The sequence below is a fragment of the Anabrus simplex genome, chromosome 5, assembly GCF_040414725.1.
Source record: "Anabrus simplex isolate iqAnaSimp1 chromosome 5, ASM4041472v1, whole genome shotgun sequence".
Classification (NCBI taxonomy): Eukaryota; Metazoa; Arthropoda; class Insecta; order Orthoptera; family Tettigoniidae; genus Anabrus; species Anabrus simplex.
Genome location: NC_090269.1, coordinates 313,360,028 through 313,380,717, shown reverse-complemented (window position 1 = coordinate 313,380,717; position 20,690 = coordinate 313,360,028). Strand labels below are relative to the sequence as shown.

At 40.1% G+C, this 20,690-nt stretch overlaps 1 protein-coding gene across 1 annotated transcript in view; it reads right to left on the bottom strand.

Moving 5' to 3' along the window:
- The window catches only part of LOC136874034 (15-hydroxyprostaglandin dehydrogenase [NAD(+)]), a 112,179-nt gene that overhangs the window by 31,546 nt on the left and 59,943 nt on the right, over positions 1-20,690 (bottom strand). Inside the window, exon 5 of the mRNA XM_067147528.2 lies at positions 5,632-5,786. Within this exon, the coding sequence (XP_067003629.2) occupies positions 5,632-5,786 (155 nt within the window). The remainder of the gene's footprint in view (positions 1-5,631; positions 5,787-20,690) is intronic.

Sequence of the window (20,690 nt, the reverse complement as noted above, 5' to 3'; positions counted from 1 at the left end):
ATTATTATTATTATTAAATAAACATGTTGAATTTTACAGCGGTTGTATCCATCGTTCACTGGTTTATTAGCTTCCTCGGGAGCTCAGTGGTGGTGTCCGAGTCCGACCCATGATCACGGGTTCGATTCCAACCAACAAAAGATAACGCTAAACCTGAAAGAATACATTTCACTTCAGCAGATCTACCTACAAAAAGAAAACTATATTGCACCTATAACAGCAGCCCTCCAGTGTCTTCCTACAAGAATGTAGAAGTAAACGGGAGTGAAACACCTGCACTCTATTATCTATAGAATTACTGTACGTCAGAAATATTGAGGTGAGGAAATATATACGATGCGTAATGCATGGTTGATAGTTAGCAGTTGCGATCTGGCGGAACGAAGCCTAGGGTGGCAAACTGTCCAATGACTCAATTTTACGGAGGTGGCCTATCATCTAGCTCAGTTTTGCAGGGAGGCTACCTATCCAATTTCCTTCATCCGCTGCGTTGTACTCTTGACAATCAGTTTGTTCGGTATAATTTTTACAGTTTACCTGCCTGATGCCATGCCAGATTGATCTTGCTGACTAGGACCCAACACTGACGTTGACTCCACCCTTGAGTTTATCTGCCACTTTCTAACTGCTGATCCTGACAGTTGGCAGGGTCCCATGGGCATCTTCTTTGATCGTTCTACAGGAGCATCATACAATCGACCAACCTTGAGCTTGCACTCTACATATTTATAACCCCTGAAGAACGTGTGTCCCAGCATTATGAAGCTCGTAGGAATTTGACTATTATTTGCCCAGGTGTCGTTCCAGAGAGTATTTCATTCCGACATACTTACTTGTAGGCAGTGGCGTATCCTTGAATCTCCACCGAGGCATGCAACTAGTAACCATGCAGTAACACAATGTATTAAGTAAATTTCAATTCTACTCACCCTAATTACATTTAGGTGAACTCGATCCAAACAGTTTTACTGTAAGTTTCTGGATTGAACGTGCGTACACAGTTCTTGTTTTCTGTTTTTAACTTTGCGAGGAAAGGTAGAGGTTACCCGGCTTTAACTATTTGAATCTTTTCATCAAACGAACGGCCAGTAAATGGCTTTTCAAACTGATTTACAATTATATCCGTTTTAGACTCATCAATCGTTAATGCCACATATGCGCAAAATATAATAAAACACCGAAAACGACGAATAGCACAGGAACAGCATACACAGAATGAACTCACTATGCAGTAAAATACACAATGAATGAACTTACTAGTTAGCCACAACTCGAGCACTGGAGGTAAGTCATCCCAGTGGCACTGGACAGTTTCGTCACGTTGAATTCTCCCTGGGAGGGTAATGTGTGGGCCCCGTTCGATGTAAACTTGGACATGCCGACTTTCTCCAAGTTGCTAACAGATGGCAGAGGGTAGCACGTGTATGGGGGTGACAAAGTCTGATCATGTTTCAATTGCAGTGACATCATTCGGAGGGTTTCAGAACTATGTCTGCCACCGAATGCAATTTTAAGATTGAATGCCTTACATCCTTAACTCCTTCATTTGCTATCTCTTTCTTACTAGAGTGGAATAGATGGCGAGACTACACCAGCACCACACGTAGTCAAGCGACGAAACTAGTACAGCTGTGCGGAACTTTTGATCTTCTGAGAGATGAAATCCTTAATATTTGACTTGAAACAACCTAAAATCGTACTTCAGACAGTTCTTTATGTTGTCATAACGCATGCAATGAATGCCTTGCATTCAAGGAGAATACGCGCCTGCTTGTAGGATCTCCTTATCCATCAAAAGAGGACACGCCCTCTCGGGGCACTTATTCTTCTGAGTGGACGTACTCATTACTTCGTAATTTATAATTCTTGTATGTGCTTTACTCACATTCTTCAAAACTATTAAGAAATGTTTTGGTTTGGAAAATATTCTCTCTTTCATATCTATAATAATAAAAGGAAATTTTTGTCTGTCTGTCTGTCTGTCTGTCTGTCTGTCTGTCTGTCTGTCTGTGTTTGCGTGTGTGCGATGCCCAGCAAAATCTACAGCACGCAGAGATCTGACATTTTGAACATAAGTAGATGGAAGGGGGTCCGAATGCACCTTGAAGCTGGAATTTTTATTTTCGATTTCGTTGGTGAGTTATGAACGAAAAACCATCGGAAAACGTGTATTGGTATATAACAATCCAACGTGCTGTCACCAAAATCAAATGCATAGTGTCACTGTCACTAAGCAACGTACGTAAGTTAGGTAGAGAACACAATTCAAGGAGCCATTTTACGTCTATGGCGTAGGAAGCCCTTTTGGTCTTATATGGCGTGTGGACATGTAACGCTGTTGATGGTGATTCGTCCGTCGGATGGGGACGTAAAGTCTTGAGGTATTCGAGAGGAGTGGCCTATGTGCCGGCGCCGTGTTTCATCCTCTTCATTCTTACTATCGTATACCATGTCTTTAACTTCATCTGATTAACTCATCTGATTAGGTTGACGTCATGAAAGTCATCCGGTCGTAAAAACTCGCTACGAAGATTCATCTCACTTCATACTCAAACCCCGCAGAGAAAGGGGACAAGGGTTGGACATGTATACATTTAGAGGAAACATATAGGATACAAGATAGATGATAATAATAAACGAGGAATGATACATATATCAGTCAAGATGTCATTGTAAGTCCGTGGAATAGGAAGCCATTTTCCTTCAGTCCATGAAGTCAGTCAGTCAGTCAGTCAGTCAGTCAGTCTGTCTGTCTGTCTGTCTGTCTGTCTGTCTGTCTGTCTGTCTGTCTGTCTGTCTGTCTGTCTGTCTGTCTGTCTGTCTGTCTGTCTGTCTGTCTGTCTGTCTGTCTGTCTGTCTGTCTGTCTGTGTGCGATGCCTAGCCAAATCCACGGCAAACAAAGATCTGAAATGTTTGTCTTAAGTGTGCACAGGTTTTCACCTAAGACGCATGGCTGTGTCTAAGAGCAATTCTTGCACCAAGACATGAGGCTGTCAACGTCATCAACGGCAACACTCACAAGAATTATCCGGTTTTCTAAAAATTGAAAAGTCTACCTTCACGACATGTCATACAGATGAGGCTGTCTACTACACGACAGAGATTTTGAACAATTTGGAACCACCTGGAGTACCCTCGAACAACTTGGAGTGGACGATTGTGGCAACGGTTATCCTTCTCAGGAATATGAATCGTTCTCTCTGCAATGAACACGACTCTGAAACTGATGACGATTATTACTGAAACCACCATCATGACCGGGCATGCCGCGAGCGAAGTAGTATTCCTCGGATTGTAAGTCCATTGAGTGGGAAGCCATTTTCGGTCCGTGACACGAGTAGCCGTCAGCCCGTAATATTTAGAAGTGTTTGTGTGCATGTGTGCGAAGCCCAGTCAAATCTACGACACACAGAGATCTGAAATTTTTTACATAGGCGTATTCTCAGATGAATCTTTATGCAGGTAGAGACCTGCTTTCATTAATTACTTATATTACTTTTAATCGTTTTAATTATGCATTTAGTTACTTATTTCATATTTACCCGATATTCACCTCATTTACGTAAAATTTTAGGCTACAAGGATTTTGCTATACCAGCAATAAAACGTGACCATATTTTCTTTCAACTAACTCATTCTTACATTTTATTATTTCATTAAGAGGACACATGCAGTACTCAAGAGAGATAATAATAAATGAAATGTTTAACATTCGTCAACACAGCATTTCACCAATTACGCGTGGCTGTGTCAAAGAGCAATTCTTGCACCAAAACATGAGGCTGTCAACGTCATCAACGGCAACACTCACAAGAATTATCCGGTTTTCTAAAAATTGAAAAGTCTACCTTCACGACATGTCATACAGATGAGGCTGTCTACTACACGACAGAGATTTTGAACAATTTGGAACCACCTGGAGTACCCTCGAACAACTTGGAGTGGACGATTGTGGCAACGGTTATCCTTCTCAGGAATATGAATCGTTCTCTCTGCAATGAACACGACTCTGAAACTGATGACGATTATTACTGAAACCACCATCATGACCGGGCATGCCGCGAGCGAAGTAGTATTCCTCGGATTGTAAGTCCAATGAGTGGGAAGCCATTTTCGGTCCGTGACACGAGTAGCCGTCAGCCCGTAATATTTAGAAGTGTTTGTGTGTATGTGTGCGAAGCCCAGTCAAATCTACGACACACAGAGATCTGAAATTTTTTACATAGGCGTATTCTCAGATGAATCTTTATGCAGGTAGAGACCTGCTTTCATTAATTACTTATATTACTTTTAATCGTTTTAATTATGCATTTAGTTACTTATTTCATATTTACCCGATATTCACCTCATTTACGTAAAATTTTAGGCTACAAGGATTTTGCTATACCAGCAATAAAACGTGACCATATTTTCTTTCAACTAACTCATTCTTACATTTTATTATTTCATTAAGAGGACACATGCAGTACTCAAGAGAGATAATAATAAATGAAATGTTTAACATTCGTCAACACAGCATTTCACCAATTACGCGTGGCTGTGTCAAAGAGCAATTCTTGCTCCAAGAAGTGAAGCTTTCAATGTCATCAACAAGCAACTTCTACAAGAATTACCCGGGATTCTACAAATACACAAGTCTATCGACACAATATGTAATACGGAAGAGGCTGTCAACTACACGACAGAGCTTTAGAAAAACTTGGAGTCACCTCGAGTACCCTCGAACATCTTGGAGCAGATAAATGTATCACCGACTAACCTTCTCAAGGATATGAATCCTGCTTCCCTCTGCAACGGAACACGACTCCCAATCTAGAAACTGATGCCGAATATTATTGAAGCAACTCTCATGACTGGACATGCCGTGAGCGAAGTAATATTCATTCCCCGGATTCACATAATTCCTTCGTATAAATATCGATTCAATTTAGATGACTGCAGTTCCCCCGTTTGTTTTGAGTTTCGCTATGTGCATCAACAAGGTACAACGACAATCGTTTAAAGTTGTAGGACTCCATCTTCGAAAACGGTGCTTTTGCCATTGTCAACTGTACGTGGATTGTTCAAGAGTTTGAAAGGCAAACACAATACAGTATACACCTTACCTCCAAATGGAAGGACATTAATATAGTTTATCCTGAAGCTCTACAAGGAAACAATATATTTTGTATTACATAACATGGTCTTTTACATGGTTTTAATATTTTTTGTACCATCCATCAAGCATTGAAAGTAACAATGTATTAAATATACAATAATGCATTTCATGCAGTTTACGTCAAAACGATGTGAGTTAATAAATATAACGTTGAAATTTTAATTTAAATCAATAGTTTAGAAACATCTAACGGTTTAATTAATAAACGCGCGAAAAGGCACGGGCACATGCTACTTACCTTATATTTTAAGAATTTTATTCTAAGTTGATTATTTCGAAATACAAAATGCTTCCAGATTTTTAACAAATTGTTCACATAATTTCATTAAAGTCGTTTGTTTCTGCAGTTATTTCTATAGAAAATGATTAAAATATGTCTGGTTTTGGAATATGGGTGTTCCGAACTTAAACTAGTTTAATTCCATAAAGCAAAATAATGATCTCTACTAAAGGTAGTCACATAATTACTTACGATTGATGAGGAGACTTATCTATGCTGTCTTTGAAGATTTTCTTGAAGGAAGGATGTATGACGTAATTATGGCAGATATCCTTCATTGGTGTTTCCGTTGTTCCAGGACACAACGTGACAACTCTCACTTCATTACGGTCATAATGAAATGATTGCTGAAACAAATTAAACAGTTGATTTGTTAGTATGACTGGTTAGTTCCTCTCAGGAAATTCTCTACTGATCTCTCTTATGAATTTGCTTTGATACGTTTCTGTCAGTATATTAGACTAGTTTCTGGACAGTTGTGTGGTGCAATACTCATGTCAAATCAAATCATAAAAATTGCTTTATTTGCAAATGAGGTGTCTACCTTGGTGGCTAATGATACACAAAAATACATTGTTCTCAACAACTAAATTTTAAACTAAAAAGAAAGAAGACATTTTTCCTAAAATACAGTATTATACAATTAACATTAACTTTTTTCTATTAAACACGCAGCCCATCCTTAACTAATTTATATTATTTACAAAATTCTACTTATAATATCTTCTGTAACTTTTTTTTTGCTACGGGCTTTACGTCGCACCGACACAGATAGGTCTTATGGCGACGATGGGATAGGAAACGCCTAGGAGTTGGAAGGAAGCGGCCGTGGCCTTAATTAAGGTACAGCCCCAGCATTTGCCTGGTGTGAAAATGGGAAACCACGGAAAACCATCTTCAGGGCTGCCGATAGTGGGATTCGAACCTACTATCTCCCGGATGCAAGCTCACAGCCGCGCGCCTCTACACGCACGGCCAACTCGTCCGGTCTTCTGTAACTTACACATACATTCAACTCATATACAGTATGTGGAATCACTTCAAAAATACCATATAATTGCTATAAGATTTAAATGTACATTGCTTTCTTAACCCATTTTGGTGCCGAAGGTGCATAACGACCTGCTGCGTCTTAACCAAAGCCCCTTTTTCCACTGCTTTTCAGAGTTCCTAAAGGGCCTTCACAGCTACCGTAGTGATCCCAGCGCCCTCGAAGTCCCCGCTGTACTTCACACCTACAGGCAGTCCCCTACTTCAGCTGTCCAGTCTCCTTAGGCAAGGGGATGGAATTAATTTATTCACAAAAATTCTTTATTTACAATAATCTACACGGATCGAATGCCCTCTAACATTTATTTTCTCTGTTTCAGTTTATTCTTTACTTGAATATCTGTACAGATTTTGGAAAAGGATCAAACACTTCCCCAAGCAAACTGTTCCACTCCTTCATGCCCTTCCCAACGAATGAAAATTTTCCCCAATCATATCATTTATTTTTCAACTGAAGCCTCTCGCGGTTTTCCCCCCAAGCGTCCTCTCCTGTATAGGCTCTATACCAGGGGTTCCCAACCTGGGGGGCGCGCCCCCCTAGGGGGGCGTGGGGCTTTATCAGGGGGGGCGTGAAGTGATTTCCGAATTAATTTAACTCGAAAATTACAATTTTGTGTAATAAACATTTTTCGAATCTCTCTACGTGATTGTCGCGCCAAGTCAATCGTTCAAAAGCACTAGTAATTGCCAACTTTTGGCACAAATCTCTGCGGAGCCGCGAGGTTGGAGGTGAAATAAGGAATTTGCTGAGTTGTGAGGAGAAAAATGAAGCCTGAGAGCAGGTGCGGGAACAAGACCACTCAACGCACGTTTAATTGCACACTTTGTGGACCTACTTGCGTGAAAGTAAAGTATTACCATACGCGACATGTTTCTACTCATCAACGTTGTTGTAGTTGCTTTCATTGTCCAGTATTATTGTTACATACTGTACAAGGTTTTTCTCATAAACAAAATATACTCATATTGCATGAAGGAGGTACTTGTATAAATGTCGGTATTATATCAAATTGATCTAGTGGCGCGAACAACAATTGGAGATAAGGTAATAATAGTATGCTAAATTATAATAAATGTATTTAACATAATATGTTAGGCTTTCATGGCTAGCATGAAATTCTATGTAGGCCTACTGGTATTTTGGGCTACAACTAATTAATGTTTAACCACTGCAATTAATGAAGCAGTGACATTTTCTCACTAAAGATCTTAACTTGCAATAAGTTACTACAGTCATGAGTCGACATTAACTCTGAAGAACAAAGAATATCGGAGTTTCAGAAGCAACAAATGAAGTGGAAGTACCTCCTTCCCTCTCACTCTGCGGCATATAGACTCGTTTTGTGGGTAGCTCGTCCTTGAATGCTCTGTTCCCACCCCTACATATTCTTATTCTTCCCTTGCAGTCAAATTGGCGAGAGCTACATAGTACAACTCTCCCATCAGAGATGACACAGTAATGGCCATGACAACACATCGCCGATAGACCATCAGTGGCCAAGCCCTTCGATTGTTGATTCTGTGCCTCATATACTTTCGCAGTGGACGTGTCTGTCAAGTTGTTTATTGTGAGTGTTGTGTATGCTTCGCTGTAACAGTTCGACTGTGTGAATTGTGTTATTTAATATTGTGACTTTTTTAAAAATTGATAACGATGTCCAAGAAGAGACTGTACAATGATGACTACATTAAATATGGCTTCACAGTCGTTGAACGGAACGGAATACAACAGCCCCAATGAGTAATCTGCCACTGTGTTCTGAGTAACGATGCGATGAGGCCTGTGCGTTTGGAGAGACATTTAAACACAAAGCATTCAGGCTTAAAGACAAACCCACAGAATTTTTTGCAACTAAACTTAACACACTAAAACGTATGAAATTAGATTCATCGGGTACTTTTAACCAAGAAAATGAGAAAGCAGTGGAAGCATCATATGAACTAGCTCTTCTGATTGCCAAAGACAAAAAGCACATACAATTGGGGAAACATTAGTAAAGCCGTGTATGTTATTAGCCGTAAATATAGTTTTGAATGAAGGGAGTCGGCAGAAATTGTCTAAAATTTCCCTTTTTGGTAACACAGTGAAATGCAGACTTCAAGAACTGTCAGAAGACATTAAAATGCAAAGTTTGGAGGTGAAAGCATCTCCAGGGTTTTCAATTCAGTGTGATGAAACAACCGATGTGGCCCGTTGTTGTCAACTGATTGTATATTGTCGATTTGTCGACAGTGGAATTTTAAGAGAAGAAATGTTCTTCCACCAATGTTCGAAAACAACTTCGAAAGCCTGTGATGTGTTTTCTGCCATCGATAGTTTTCTCCAAGAACATGGACTTTTCTGGGAAAATGTAGTTGGTGTATGTACGGATGGTGCACCTGCTATGATTGGGTCACGTTTTGGGTTTCTCAAATTGGCCAAAGATAAAAACTCATACATCATGGGAACCCACTGCATATTTCACAGGCAAAACCTTGCCCCAAGATTTTAATAACACTCTAAAAGTCGCTGTAAGAATTGTGAACTCTGTGAAGACAAGTTCTTTACAGACAAGATTGTTTGAAGCCCTTTGTGTTGACCTTCAAGCCGATCACAAAACTCTCCTTTTCCATACAGTGGTTCGCTGGCTATCAAAAGGGAACATGTTGGCTCGGCTGTTCGAATTAAAGTCTGAAGTTGAAATTTTTCTTCTTAGTGAAGGTAAGAACGATCTGTATGAAGGGTTTACTGATGCCAATTTCATCGTCTCATTGGCATACCTTAGAGATTTTCTTGAACCTTTGAACAGTTTAAACTTAAAGCTCCAAGGCAAAAACTCCAATATTAGGCTTGCTTATGATGCCATCAGAGCTTTCCTGAAAAACAAAATACAGTTATGGAAACGCCGGCTTCAGTTGAACAACTTCTCATCCTTTCACCGCCTTAATGAAATTTTTCCGGAAAGTGAATGTAATCGTAGTAAACTTAAGGTGCAAATTCAGTCACATTTGGATTCCCTGGCACAAGAATTCAATTTATACTTTCCTGATATCTCGTCAGATGAATGGTCCTGGATGTTAACAAGAAATCCGTTTGCCATTGACATTGAAGCATTGCCAGCACAACTTCAAGAAGAAGGCATAGATTTGAAGTGTGATTCAAAGGTAAAAGATGAATACAAAATATTAGGACTGGGCGAACTTTGAGTAAACTGTCTTACAGTGTATCCTGAAATAGCCAAAGAAGCATTGCGTGTCATTGTCCCATTTTCAACGACATATTTATGCGAGTCAGGATTTTCAACGCTGAGTGTCATAAAAGCAAAGCAGAGGTGTCGGCTTGATGTTGCAAGTGATCTCCACTGTGCTCTGTCAAATATCAAACCAAACATACCGAATCTTACCAAGAGAAACCAGTGTCAACCCTCTCACTGACATTTGTTGACTAATTTAAGGATTTATTGTAAAAGTGTGTTCTTTGTATTGGGCTAAAATGAAGTTATTATGTCATAGATATAAAGCGCGTACTTCATATTATTATTTTCGTAAATAATTGAATAATGGAATAATTCATTATGTAGTGTCATTAGGTTAGGTCTATATCCTCCAGGTCAGTTTATCGGAGAAGTTATAAAAATGACGGGGGAGGGGGGGGGGGGCGCGATGACCACCCGTATCTGAAAAGGGGGCGTCAGCTGGAAAAGGTTGGGAACCACTGCTCTATACAATCCTAAAGGTCTAGCTTTTCCCTTCTCTTACTTAAAGCTTCCCACCCAAGTTTCTCTAACATTTCTGACACACTACATTTTCTTATGAAATTCCCTGTTACAAATCTTGCTGCTTTCCTCTGCACACCATCTTTTTATTTTATTACATAGGTATTCCTGGCGAGGATCCCAAACATTGTTTGCATGTTCCAATAATGGACCAATCATACTTAAGTAACTTTTCTCTTTTAATTCTTTATTGCATCCTTTAAGTAGCCTCATTATGACATGTAATGATATGTATGCTTTCCTCAATGTCATCAAAATGACCCTTCCTGTGCAAATTACTTTCAAATCTCACACCTAAATATTTGCACTTGCCATCTTTTGGGACAATTATCTCATCCAAAGTATATTTAAATTCAGCTGTTTGTAAATGTTCCGACAATTGATTTGCCTCCATTAATCTTCATATTATTCTCTTCGACCCATTGTTGGATACTGTCAAGGTCCCTTTGTAATTCTGTAAAAATGCTATATATTATTTATGTCCCTATAAACAATGATATCATCTGCATACAATCTTGTTTATGATGTTATACTGTTCCCTTAATCATTTGCATATGTTAAGAATAGTAATGGGCTGATTGTACTACCCTGTGGAATTCCCTTCCGAACTTTCACTTCCTGTGATACATGATTTTCTACTTTGACTTTCTGAACCCTTGAATTTAGAAATGTTCTTATCCACCATATTACCTTTATGTTCAATCCTATTCCCTCCAGTTTCTTTAATAATGCTCCATGTTCCACTCTGGCAAATGATTTGGAAAGGTCTATGGCTATGCAATCCAACTGGCCTCAACAATTCAACTGATCTGATATGTCCTGTTGAAATCCCACCAGTTGTGCCTCACAAGAAAATTTCTTTCAAAATCCGCACTGGCTCCACATGAACCTATTTTTATCTTCACTTACTCCTCTAATATACTTTGCTATTAAACTCTTCAGTATTTACAGGCTGACTGGTCTGTAGTTCTAGGGTTTCCTTTTACCACTCTTTCCTTTATTTGTTGGTATTATTACAGATTCCTTTCATTCCTTTGGTATTACACTATTATTTATGATATAGTCAAAGAGAAATTTTAAATAAGGCACTAGGTACCACCCCACTGTCCTTTGTGTTTGGGGTTCTGGGCTTGAGACAAAGACTGTTTAACAGAGGAGGACCTATAAAGTGCTTCTCACAGTAAAATTCTGTCATACTGACATGCCCATTGAAATAATGTAGGTCTAAGTGCATAACAATTTTATTACTGTTGTCATCATAAACTTCATGATCATCATTTTTACTATCATTCCTGATATGTTCTTTGATACTTGTTCCAAAGTATCACCCTTGTATTTTCCACGATGCACTGGACCATAATACTAGACAAAATTCCCCAGGATAATCAGAGAGGCAATAGAAGTAAACAAACACATGTACTAACTTTCCAGATATTTAACTGTTCCTGATAATTTGGACAAATGCATGGATCATGGCCTGATGTCACACACTGGAATACAACGTGTAAGATCCTGCTCACGTCCTCACTAAAAAATCTCCATGGCCCTTTTGTTCTATACTGTGACCGTATAGTCACATGAATAATTATTTCGAATTATATATTTAAGAAATTAGTAGGCTTGTAGCTTCCTTTGTGTGGATGCTGGCAGTAGCGTCATATTGCATAACACTTCGCGACATAGAGGCGCCTAGAGCACCCAGTGGGTGGCTCAGAAAAACTCCCGAACTGCGCACGTATCATGGAACAAGGGGAAGAAGAACACAATTTTGCTGACTCCATCTTGAAAACAAACGCCAACGCACAGCGATGCCAAAGCGATGGGGTGATTTCAGGGGTGTTTTCAGCTCAATAAAGGTTAAACTAACCAGAAAACATACGTCAGAGTAATAAGAGGAATATTGGATGAATGGCAAAATTGGAAATCAAGGTAGAATAATCTCACCTACGAAAATGCATCTTCATAAGATTACGTAACCGGCTCGGCGTACCCACGCTTACAGTGGCGCCAAATGCTAATAGCGAGTACTACCCCCACCCCGATTTTATTGGAATTAATTGCTACAAATCCACCGATCATCCTGAGTTCCGCATCACATCTTGTATTTCGGAGTAGTTGGCCACACAATTTCCCGCATCGCTGAGATTCGTAAGCCTTGTGGATCTGGAAAACTGAAATTTGTAGGAGGGAGATGTCTCCCAAGGATCCCCCACCCTAGGGTAGCCCTTATATTTGCCTGCACATATGAGGGTGGACACGAGTCTTCGAGGAGCCTACGAGGTGACCGCACGGCCGCTTTTTGGTCTGATTTCCCCTCTCTGTATGAGAAATTTTTGTAAACGGAAGTGTGAAAAGTCGGATATCAGTGCGAATATTCAATAAAAATCTGAACTGTGTGATCATGATGTGCGCATCTATGGTTTGATCGCGGCGTGACACGAAGGATCGTGAGTGACATAAGTTCGCACCGAGAACTGTGAAACAATGAATTGCCGTCTGTCGAACGTGGAACGTTATTTTTCAATCAGTATCCCGTAGTGGAGGCAGAGAGCCTCTTAATTATAATTTATGTTAGAAACTGTGTAAACGGCAGGCGAGTGAATAGTGATAGTACGAAGAATTAGTGGTTATCACATAAACAAAATTGTATCAGTGTTTATCGTGCTTCAGAACAGCGTAATTTGAGGAGCGCGCTGAACAAAGCATACAAGACAGGGTTGATAATAAACATAAGTAGCCCACCTTAGGGTAATGCGGGTGGTTAAACTGTTCCGTTAATGAATCTGTGAGCTCGGATTGGCATATGTAGGATTAGGATAGGCGAGCTGTGTCCTGTACCGGGGTATCGTATACATTCATAACTTTCATTCTGGTTAGAAGAAAGGAAAATTTGCCTGTGACGTGAGCGGAGGAAGTTTTTGTGAAAACAGTGTAAACAGTGTCATTTCAGTGTTCAAACCCCAACGCTATGGATTATTCCAGGAGCATCATGGAACGTCCTGAACCAGCGATCTCCCACTTCAGCATGATGGGCTAAGACCTTCAAGGGAGCCCTCCCCTGGGCTCGAACGGCGTACGATGGACAACGGACCAGCACTGTTGAGTACAAAATTATGATTTTATGAAATTCATATTCCCTGTAGATAAATCATATCAGAATATAGGAATAGCGTGGGATGATTTTATATTGAATAATTAAAGTAGTAAGATTAGAGTGGTCGGTATTTTTCTTTTAATTTTAATCATTTAAAGTTGTTCGGGAGGGAAACAAATTAGGAATAGAGTATGAATTTCCCATCTAGTTGTCTTTATTGCATGAGCATGGTTGTATCCTTGTTTTATGAGTACTGTCAGAGGAGACGGGGGGAAAAGGCTAATGCATTTCGTTGAGGTAATAAAGGAGCCTTCGTTCTTGGAGAGATATATGAAAGAAGTCAGGTTAAGATGACGCAAGAATCTTTGCCATATATCCTGTGAACCAGATAAAGTTGGATAGATGAAGTACTCGATTTAATGTAAAGTAGTTGTATTTTATGCGTGATAACTTAAGGCGTTGCTGCATCATATGTGTGTGAAGAATCATGGCGCCGAGGTACAAATGTCCACCCACCAACACTAGCTAGGGCCCCTGTTAAAGAAAATCTGTTTGTTGTGATAGTTTAAATACCTATTTGTTCGTTCATTTTATTTTATTTCAACAAATTCAGTTGGTCGGATAATTTTATGCCGATATAATGAAGGTAGTATAGATTCAGATTAGGTACACAATTATTATTATTATTATTATTATTATTATTATTATTATTATTATTATTATTATTATTATGATTATTATTATTGTTATTATTATTATCTGAGATAGTAGAAAATTCTAGCTTGCTATCTGACGGAATTGTGGTAATCCTGCGATGAGGGTAAATAATTTTGAACCCCGGACCTCCGTTGAGTCGAGGAATTGTGAAGTGATATAATGGCACAAATACTGAGAGAACATTTTTTTTGTTTTTATCTGATATTAATGAGGCCTGGGCTAATTTGAGCTGATCAAATGTGGGTCAGTTGGTAAGGCGTGAAATAAACGACCTATTGAATTGGGATTGTGAACGCGTCAGGGTGGTTTTTAAAGAGGTGAGCGCCCAGTGCGAGGGGGCAGGGTCAGGCAGGATCTATTGCCCTCGGCTCGTGAAGGTCGAGTTTGTTTTTCTCGTTCTGTTTGTGTAACAGCAGGCCAGACTGAACGAAGGGTAGGTGCCACTTCGCTGAGAAAGTTGAATTCTCCCAAATCTTATGCTCCTGGTAGTAAAATGTTTTATGTTAATCGATTACCACATTCTAATAAGGCTAGGTTGAATGAATGCAGGAACACTTAATTCATACACATGGAGAAGCGTTAGGTAGGGTCTTGATTTTCCAGGGTCCCCGACTCGAGAGACCTGTTGGTCCCCCTTTCGTACCTCGGACATGACAAAAGGAGTCAATCACACAAACGACGGGTAATGGTAAACCAGATGCAGCTACCATGTATGGGAAATGTTATAATATGTGTTTCTCTTCCAGGTGTGATAATAGTGTAAATAAGATGTTGTTCTGATGTTTATTGATTTGTTTAATTTAGACTTCGTGAGAAATCCTTTGGTAGTTCGTTTGAGTAGAGGGTTTCGGCCCTCTGATGTGTATAGTTAGTCCTCAAGTGAGGTGATTTGGAGTAACTAGAATTGTGTGCATCTTATATTTCTGGGATAGGTTGTAACTCCGTGGAGTTTGCCTATCATTTTATGATTCTTTTTAAATTCTTTTAATATTTTGTTTCTCGTGTTATGTTCGATGTAGGTGGCCACTCTAATCTTAGGGTAAATTAGTGTAACTTGCTGTGTTTTAAATATGTAATTTGGGAATTAATACCGGGAATATTTATATCCGTAAGGTCATAGTTTTCTTATTTTTTCCCCTGTAAAAAGTTAGGTTCATTATAATACTCTTTACCGTACTCAACAGGTAAAATAATCGTGTCCTTAAATTCGAAAGCAAGCTTAACAACGAAGATTGTAATAAACGCAACTCAAATTTCTCCGAGTTGTTTGAAGCTATATGTGAACACCCAGGTGCTTGATTTGAATAGGTGATTGTTTTGTGTTCTAATATTCAACAGCGTAATGTCAATAGACCACATAAAGTCTCTCATAATGATGTGGATCTAATTTTCACTTGGGTGATAGCCCGGACATGGTTGTCCGTTGCTGGTATTAAAATTCAATGGATGTAAGTTAACTTTGATGTTCAAGGTTGTAGATTGTAAATATTTTCAACGGGAGTGAATTAAATATCCAGAAAATTTATTAGTGCATATTTTTTGCCGATAATTAGCATCCAGAACATCTTCCGTTCATGTTATGCCTTTAAGTTAGTTGTAAGATATTTTATTTTTATCGCCGCGGACGGTCTGCGACTCTGAGTAGCCGGGGGTTCAGATCTTAGGAACGGGAGAGTTAGCAGCGACCTTGCTGGGCCGTAGGGCGTTGACCTCTCATGTGAGTGGATTACTTATTCAATCCCAATGAGAGGGAATCGTCACAGGCCGAAAAGGTCCCTTGACCATCGCCTTCCGTGGAGCATGGTGCCATGTGTTCATGACCCGACAGGGTCACCTCTTTGTTGCCACATGGTACCATGAGCTATGGGGGATGGTGGGAAAGGTCCTAATACCTACCCGTGGTGAAAATAAATGTATATACCAATCACTGCATGTTTTAAGGTTCCCTTTGTAATTTATAATTTGTAACATGGTTTTAGCATAATTTTTCATTATATGCAGAACTTTTCAGGTAAGGCTGCAGACATACATAAGTCAGGCAAGTTAGACAGCAGGTTGGAATATAGAAGGCATGTTATCGTTCTCAATGCGATTTTATTTTGGTGTAAATAAATATCACATGAGATACGTTCACTTCATCACATAAAAACACTTTATTGTCACTACGTCTATTCCTTAACAACACACACTTATACAGAATTATACACAACACTACAGTACACTATTGAGGGAACCCACTGAAGCAATTTACTGCCGATTCTGACAAGTACAGATATCAACAGGCCATTCACTGGTTATTCAGTTCAGCATCACACAGTAGATTCTGAAATGTACAGATATCAACAGCCCACACACTGATTATTCACTTTACCTTCACAAGGCAAAACTGACTACCCTCTCTCCCAAACCGATTCTGAAAAGTTAAGATATCAACCAAATCCTCAACTCACTGTAACACTCACTCTAACCCATACTTGCACTCTTTTCTTCTTTTTCCTCATATGAATTATTGGGCGCTGCACACGGCCATTAACCCAGTCACCAAACATACATATCAATATATAACTTTAGTCACCAAGTCCTCATTATGACACTATTTATATATGTACAGAATTAACAAGTTCAGACATTTCGCACCATATGTTAGGATGAAGAATTGAATAAGTTTACACATCTCATGTTGATATTTTCTGTCTTCAAGTGTCACGCATAGACAGATACCGGTACTGCATTCATTTAAGTAGTCGGTTATGACCATAACAGTCTCGGTGTGGGGTTGCTTGCTAGGCAGGAGACACAAGTTGGGAATGTAATGTTCTGTTCGATCAATTTTTGTAATAGGAGTTGTCTTTGCGGTGTAAATTTTTCGCATTGTAAGAGAATGTGATTAGCGTCCCTAATAGCTTTCCCACGACTGCACATCGGTGAGTTATTTAGATGAAATTGAAATTTGTACCGTAGGTGTGAGAACATTATTAAAACGGAGGCGAATGATAGTGGTTATATGCCGACGTGAAGAGTTTCCATTAAAAAACCAACATCGAGGACAGATGGTAGGTTGTATATTGAAATAAAAAAAACCTTGATCTTTTGCGGATCCTTTCCATACAACCTTCCATTCTTGAAAAAACTTTTTCTTTGATTAGAGGTTGAATGTCAGTAGCAGGAAGAGCGATATTGGAAACTAAACCATTTTCCAAGGCAGCATCCTTGGCGAGTAAGTCAGCTTTTATATTTCCAACAATATTAGAATGCCCAGGAATCCAGAATCCTTTTCTTAGTTCATATAGAATCTTTTGATATTAAGTATCCCAGGGACTAGGAATGTTAGTGGATTGTATGCTTTTCAAAACACTCTTGAATCGGAAAATGTAAGTGCCTTCGGTATATTGTTGTTTTATAAAGAGTAATGTCTGTCGAATTGCGAAGGCTTCAGCTGTAAAAATTGAGGCATATTTTGCTAAGGTGAAGAGGAGGGATATAGTAGGCTGCTTCAACACCTAGGGGATTTCTAGATCCTTCTGTGTAAATACATAAGGCTTCCTCGTGTAATGAGAGACATACACGTATAAGGGAAGAGATAATTTGAGAATATTGGTGGCCATTAATAGAATTAGATCCAAAATGCGATATGATAATTTGCGGCTTATGAAATGATAAATGTTATGGGAATGAATGATTGGTTATGGATGGCCATTGATTACGATAAGCTTTTATGGATTCAAAGGTTGTTAATAATGCAGGTAGTTTTAAAATGGCATTAGCGTGTTTCCGAAAGTATTCAGATGTGGGAAGGAAGCGGCCGTGGCCTTAATTAAGGTACAGCCCTAGCATTTGCCTGGTGTGAAAATGGGAAACCACGGAAAACCATCTTCAGGGCTGCCGACAGTGGGGTCATCGCTCCTTAAATTATTTTTGAACATTCAAAATACACTTAAGAAAATGGAAATTGCAACACCATGAAGGCATTAGTCGTTTGTGTTGATTTTCAAGATATGAAACGATGCCATGTAGGTATGTAAACTATCATTCAGACCCATTGGATTGTTGCTACAGGTCTCCCCACGTGATTGGTTGCGGAGGAATCAACTCCGGTATACGGACTCTGGTGTAGCGTAGTTGGCTTGCAGTCTGTGCAGTGAAGTGTTCCCCGTCAAACATGCCTCGACGACAGAGAAGAACACGCTATCAACAACTATCGCCGTTTGAGAGGGCTCGGATAATTGGGCTGTGTGAGGCTGGATTATCGCTAAGGACTGTCGCTGCACGTGTTGGCCGACAGGCATCTACGGTACAACGTGTATGGCAGCAGTGGTCAAATGAAGGTACCCACACTCGTAGACCTGGCACAGGGCCAGCGCGACAGACAACTGTGAGAGAGGATCGCCGCATCATTCGGATGGCCCGGATGGAACCCCATGCAACAGCAGCGCAAATTCGAGCAGCTGTGGCACCCCACGTTACACAACAAACAGTTGGTAATCGCCTGCGTGCAGCTGGCTTACAGCCCGTGTCCCTGCAGAAGGTGTTCCATTGACCCCACAACAGCGACGTGTAAGGCTGGCCTGGTGTCGAGAAAGATCGACGTGGGTCGACGAATGGCATAGGGTCGTCTTTAGTGATGAATCGCGCTTTTGTCTTGCCCGCAGTGATCGCCGGAATCGTGTGCACCGACGTAGCGGGGAGAGGGGCCGCCCAGATCTTATTGTCGAGAGGCACACAGGGCCAACACCAAGCATTATGGTCTGGGGAGCTATTGGCTTTAATGCGAAATCACAATTAGTGCTTGTTGAGGGCACTATGACTGCTCGACAGCACGTTGATAGGGCACTCAATCCAGTGGTTGTCCCTATGATGACGAACATTTCTAATGGGGTGTTTCAGCAGGACAATGCCCGGGTTCACACTGCACGCATCTCCAGAGAAGCTCTCCACAACATCGCAACCTTAGAATAGCCTGCCAGATCCCCGGACCTCAGTCCTATTGAGCATGTGTGGGACATGATGGGTCGACAACTGGCCAACCGTACTCAGCCACCCACAACTCTGGAACAACTGACCCGCGCAGTGCAGCCAGCATGGGTCACAATTCCTCAGGTAGCGATCCAGGGCCTTATTGACTCCATGCCTCGACAAATTCATCAATGAATTGCAGCTCGTGGTGGGCACATCCTGTATTGATTGTTGTCCAAACTTGTGGTCAGAGGGACCTGAAAGTGTAATCATCGAAAGTGTTGCAATTTCCGTTTTCTTCAGTGTATCATTTTAACAGTTTTATAATGTATTTCCATCTAACCAGCGAAGTGAAATATAAGAGAAAACGTTATTTGACTAAGTAAAATTTTTAAATAATCAGCTTGCGGTTCTCTTTTGCTGTGGGATTGTCCATCTATTCTAGCAGAATATGTGTGATTCGAGTTGATTATATGTGATGAGCAGTTGTTGGCAAAGCGTTTTCATAGGTTCAGCAGTGATTTTCCCTATGATGTTACATTGATTATGTTAAATTACTACCGGTGGCAAAATATGTACGTGATCTTTTCGTAATTTCTGGAGGATTGAACCAGATATTTTGTAGCTCTTTCAGTGGTATTAACCCAAGTAATTTAATGTGACGCAGGACTGAGGGCGCAGACGGTTTAAGATCTTGCCTTCTGACCTCAACTTGCCGGGTTTGATCCCGGCTCGGTCCGGTAGTATTTGAAGGTGCTCAAATACGTCAGCCTCGTGTCGATAGATGTACTGGCAGGTAAAAGAACTCCTGCGGGACTAAATTCCGGCATCTCCGAAAACCGTGAGTAGGTTTATCGTCGACAGGAAGTTATTGCGTGCTACCCTAACTTTCATCAGTCGGCAGCTATTGCGCCCACGACGTCCACCGTCTTGGTTTTGATATTAAGGTCAGATATATTGTAGTCGGTCTTGTTCAGACCTTAATGCTACTCTCGATTGTTCAAAGATGGCGAATCGAGTAGCCGGACTTGTTGGAACTGTGGGTTTGTTTTGGTTTGTTGTTATCGTATGTTGGTGTAATTTCATTAAAGTTGAGGGTGAATGTTAGTTTCCTTTTAGAATATAAGTGTGTGAGTGTATTGATACGTGCCAGTGGACACTTAGGATCTATAATTATCTGCAGTAATGTGAGAATGTGCTTGTTTTGATCGTGTTGTGTACCAGGTTTTAGTCTAACTATGGCAATGCCTCTCATAGAACTATGGCTACAAATGCCACCAATAAGAGTACCATTGATAACAAAACACAATGTAAATTTTGCGGGCAAATGTATAAAGGCCAGAGCAATACAGAGCCTGCTTGTTGAATCCATCTATGACCACACCTAGCCAGTCTAAGATTCCACCTTCAAATCCTATTCCTATTTCTAGTAAAAATGGTCAGTCAACGAAGTTGTAAATAACCTCTCATCAAAGAGAGCAAAAAATAAACCTTACCACGACGAACTGAGTAAATAGCTATGTATTTTTCAGCATGAATTGAATGATGATGAATTCAATGAACAAGTCACTAATTTTGTAAACTCCTTTGCCACAGCTACAGACCTACTGCCAGGTCTAAAGAGTCCAGTTACTAGATATATTGAAGCTCGTAAACGTGGCACTTACAAAAATAATAACCGA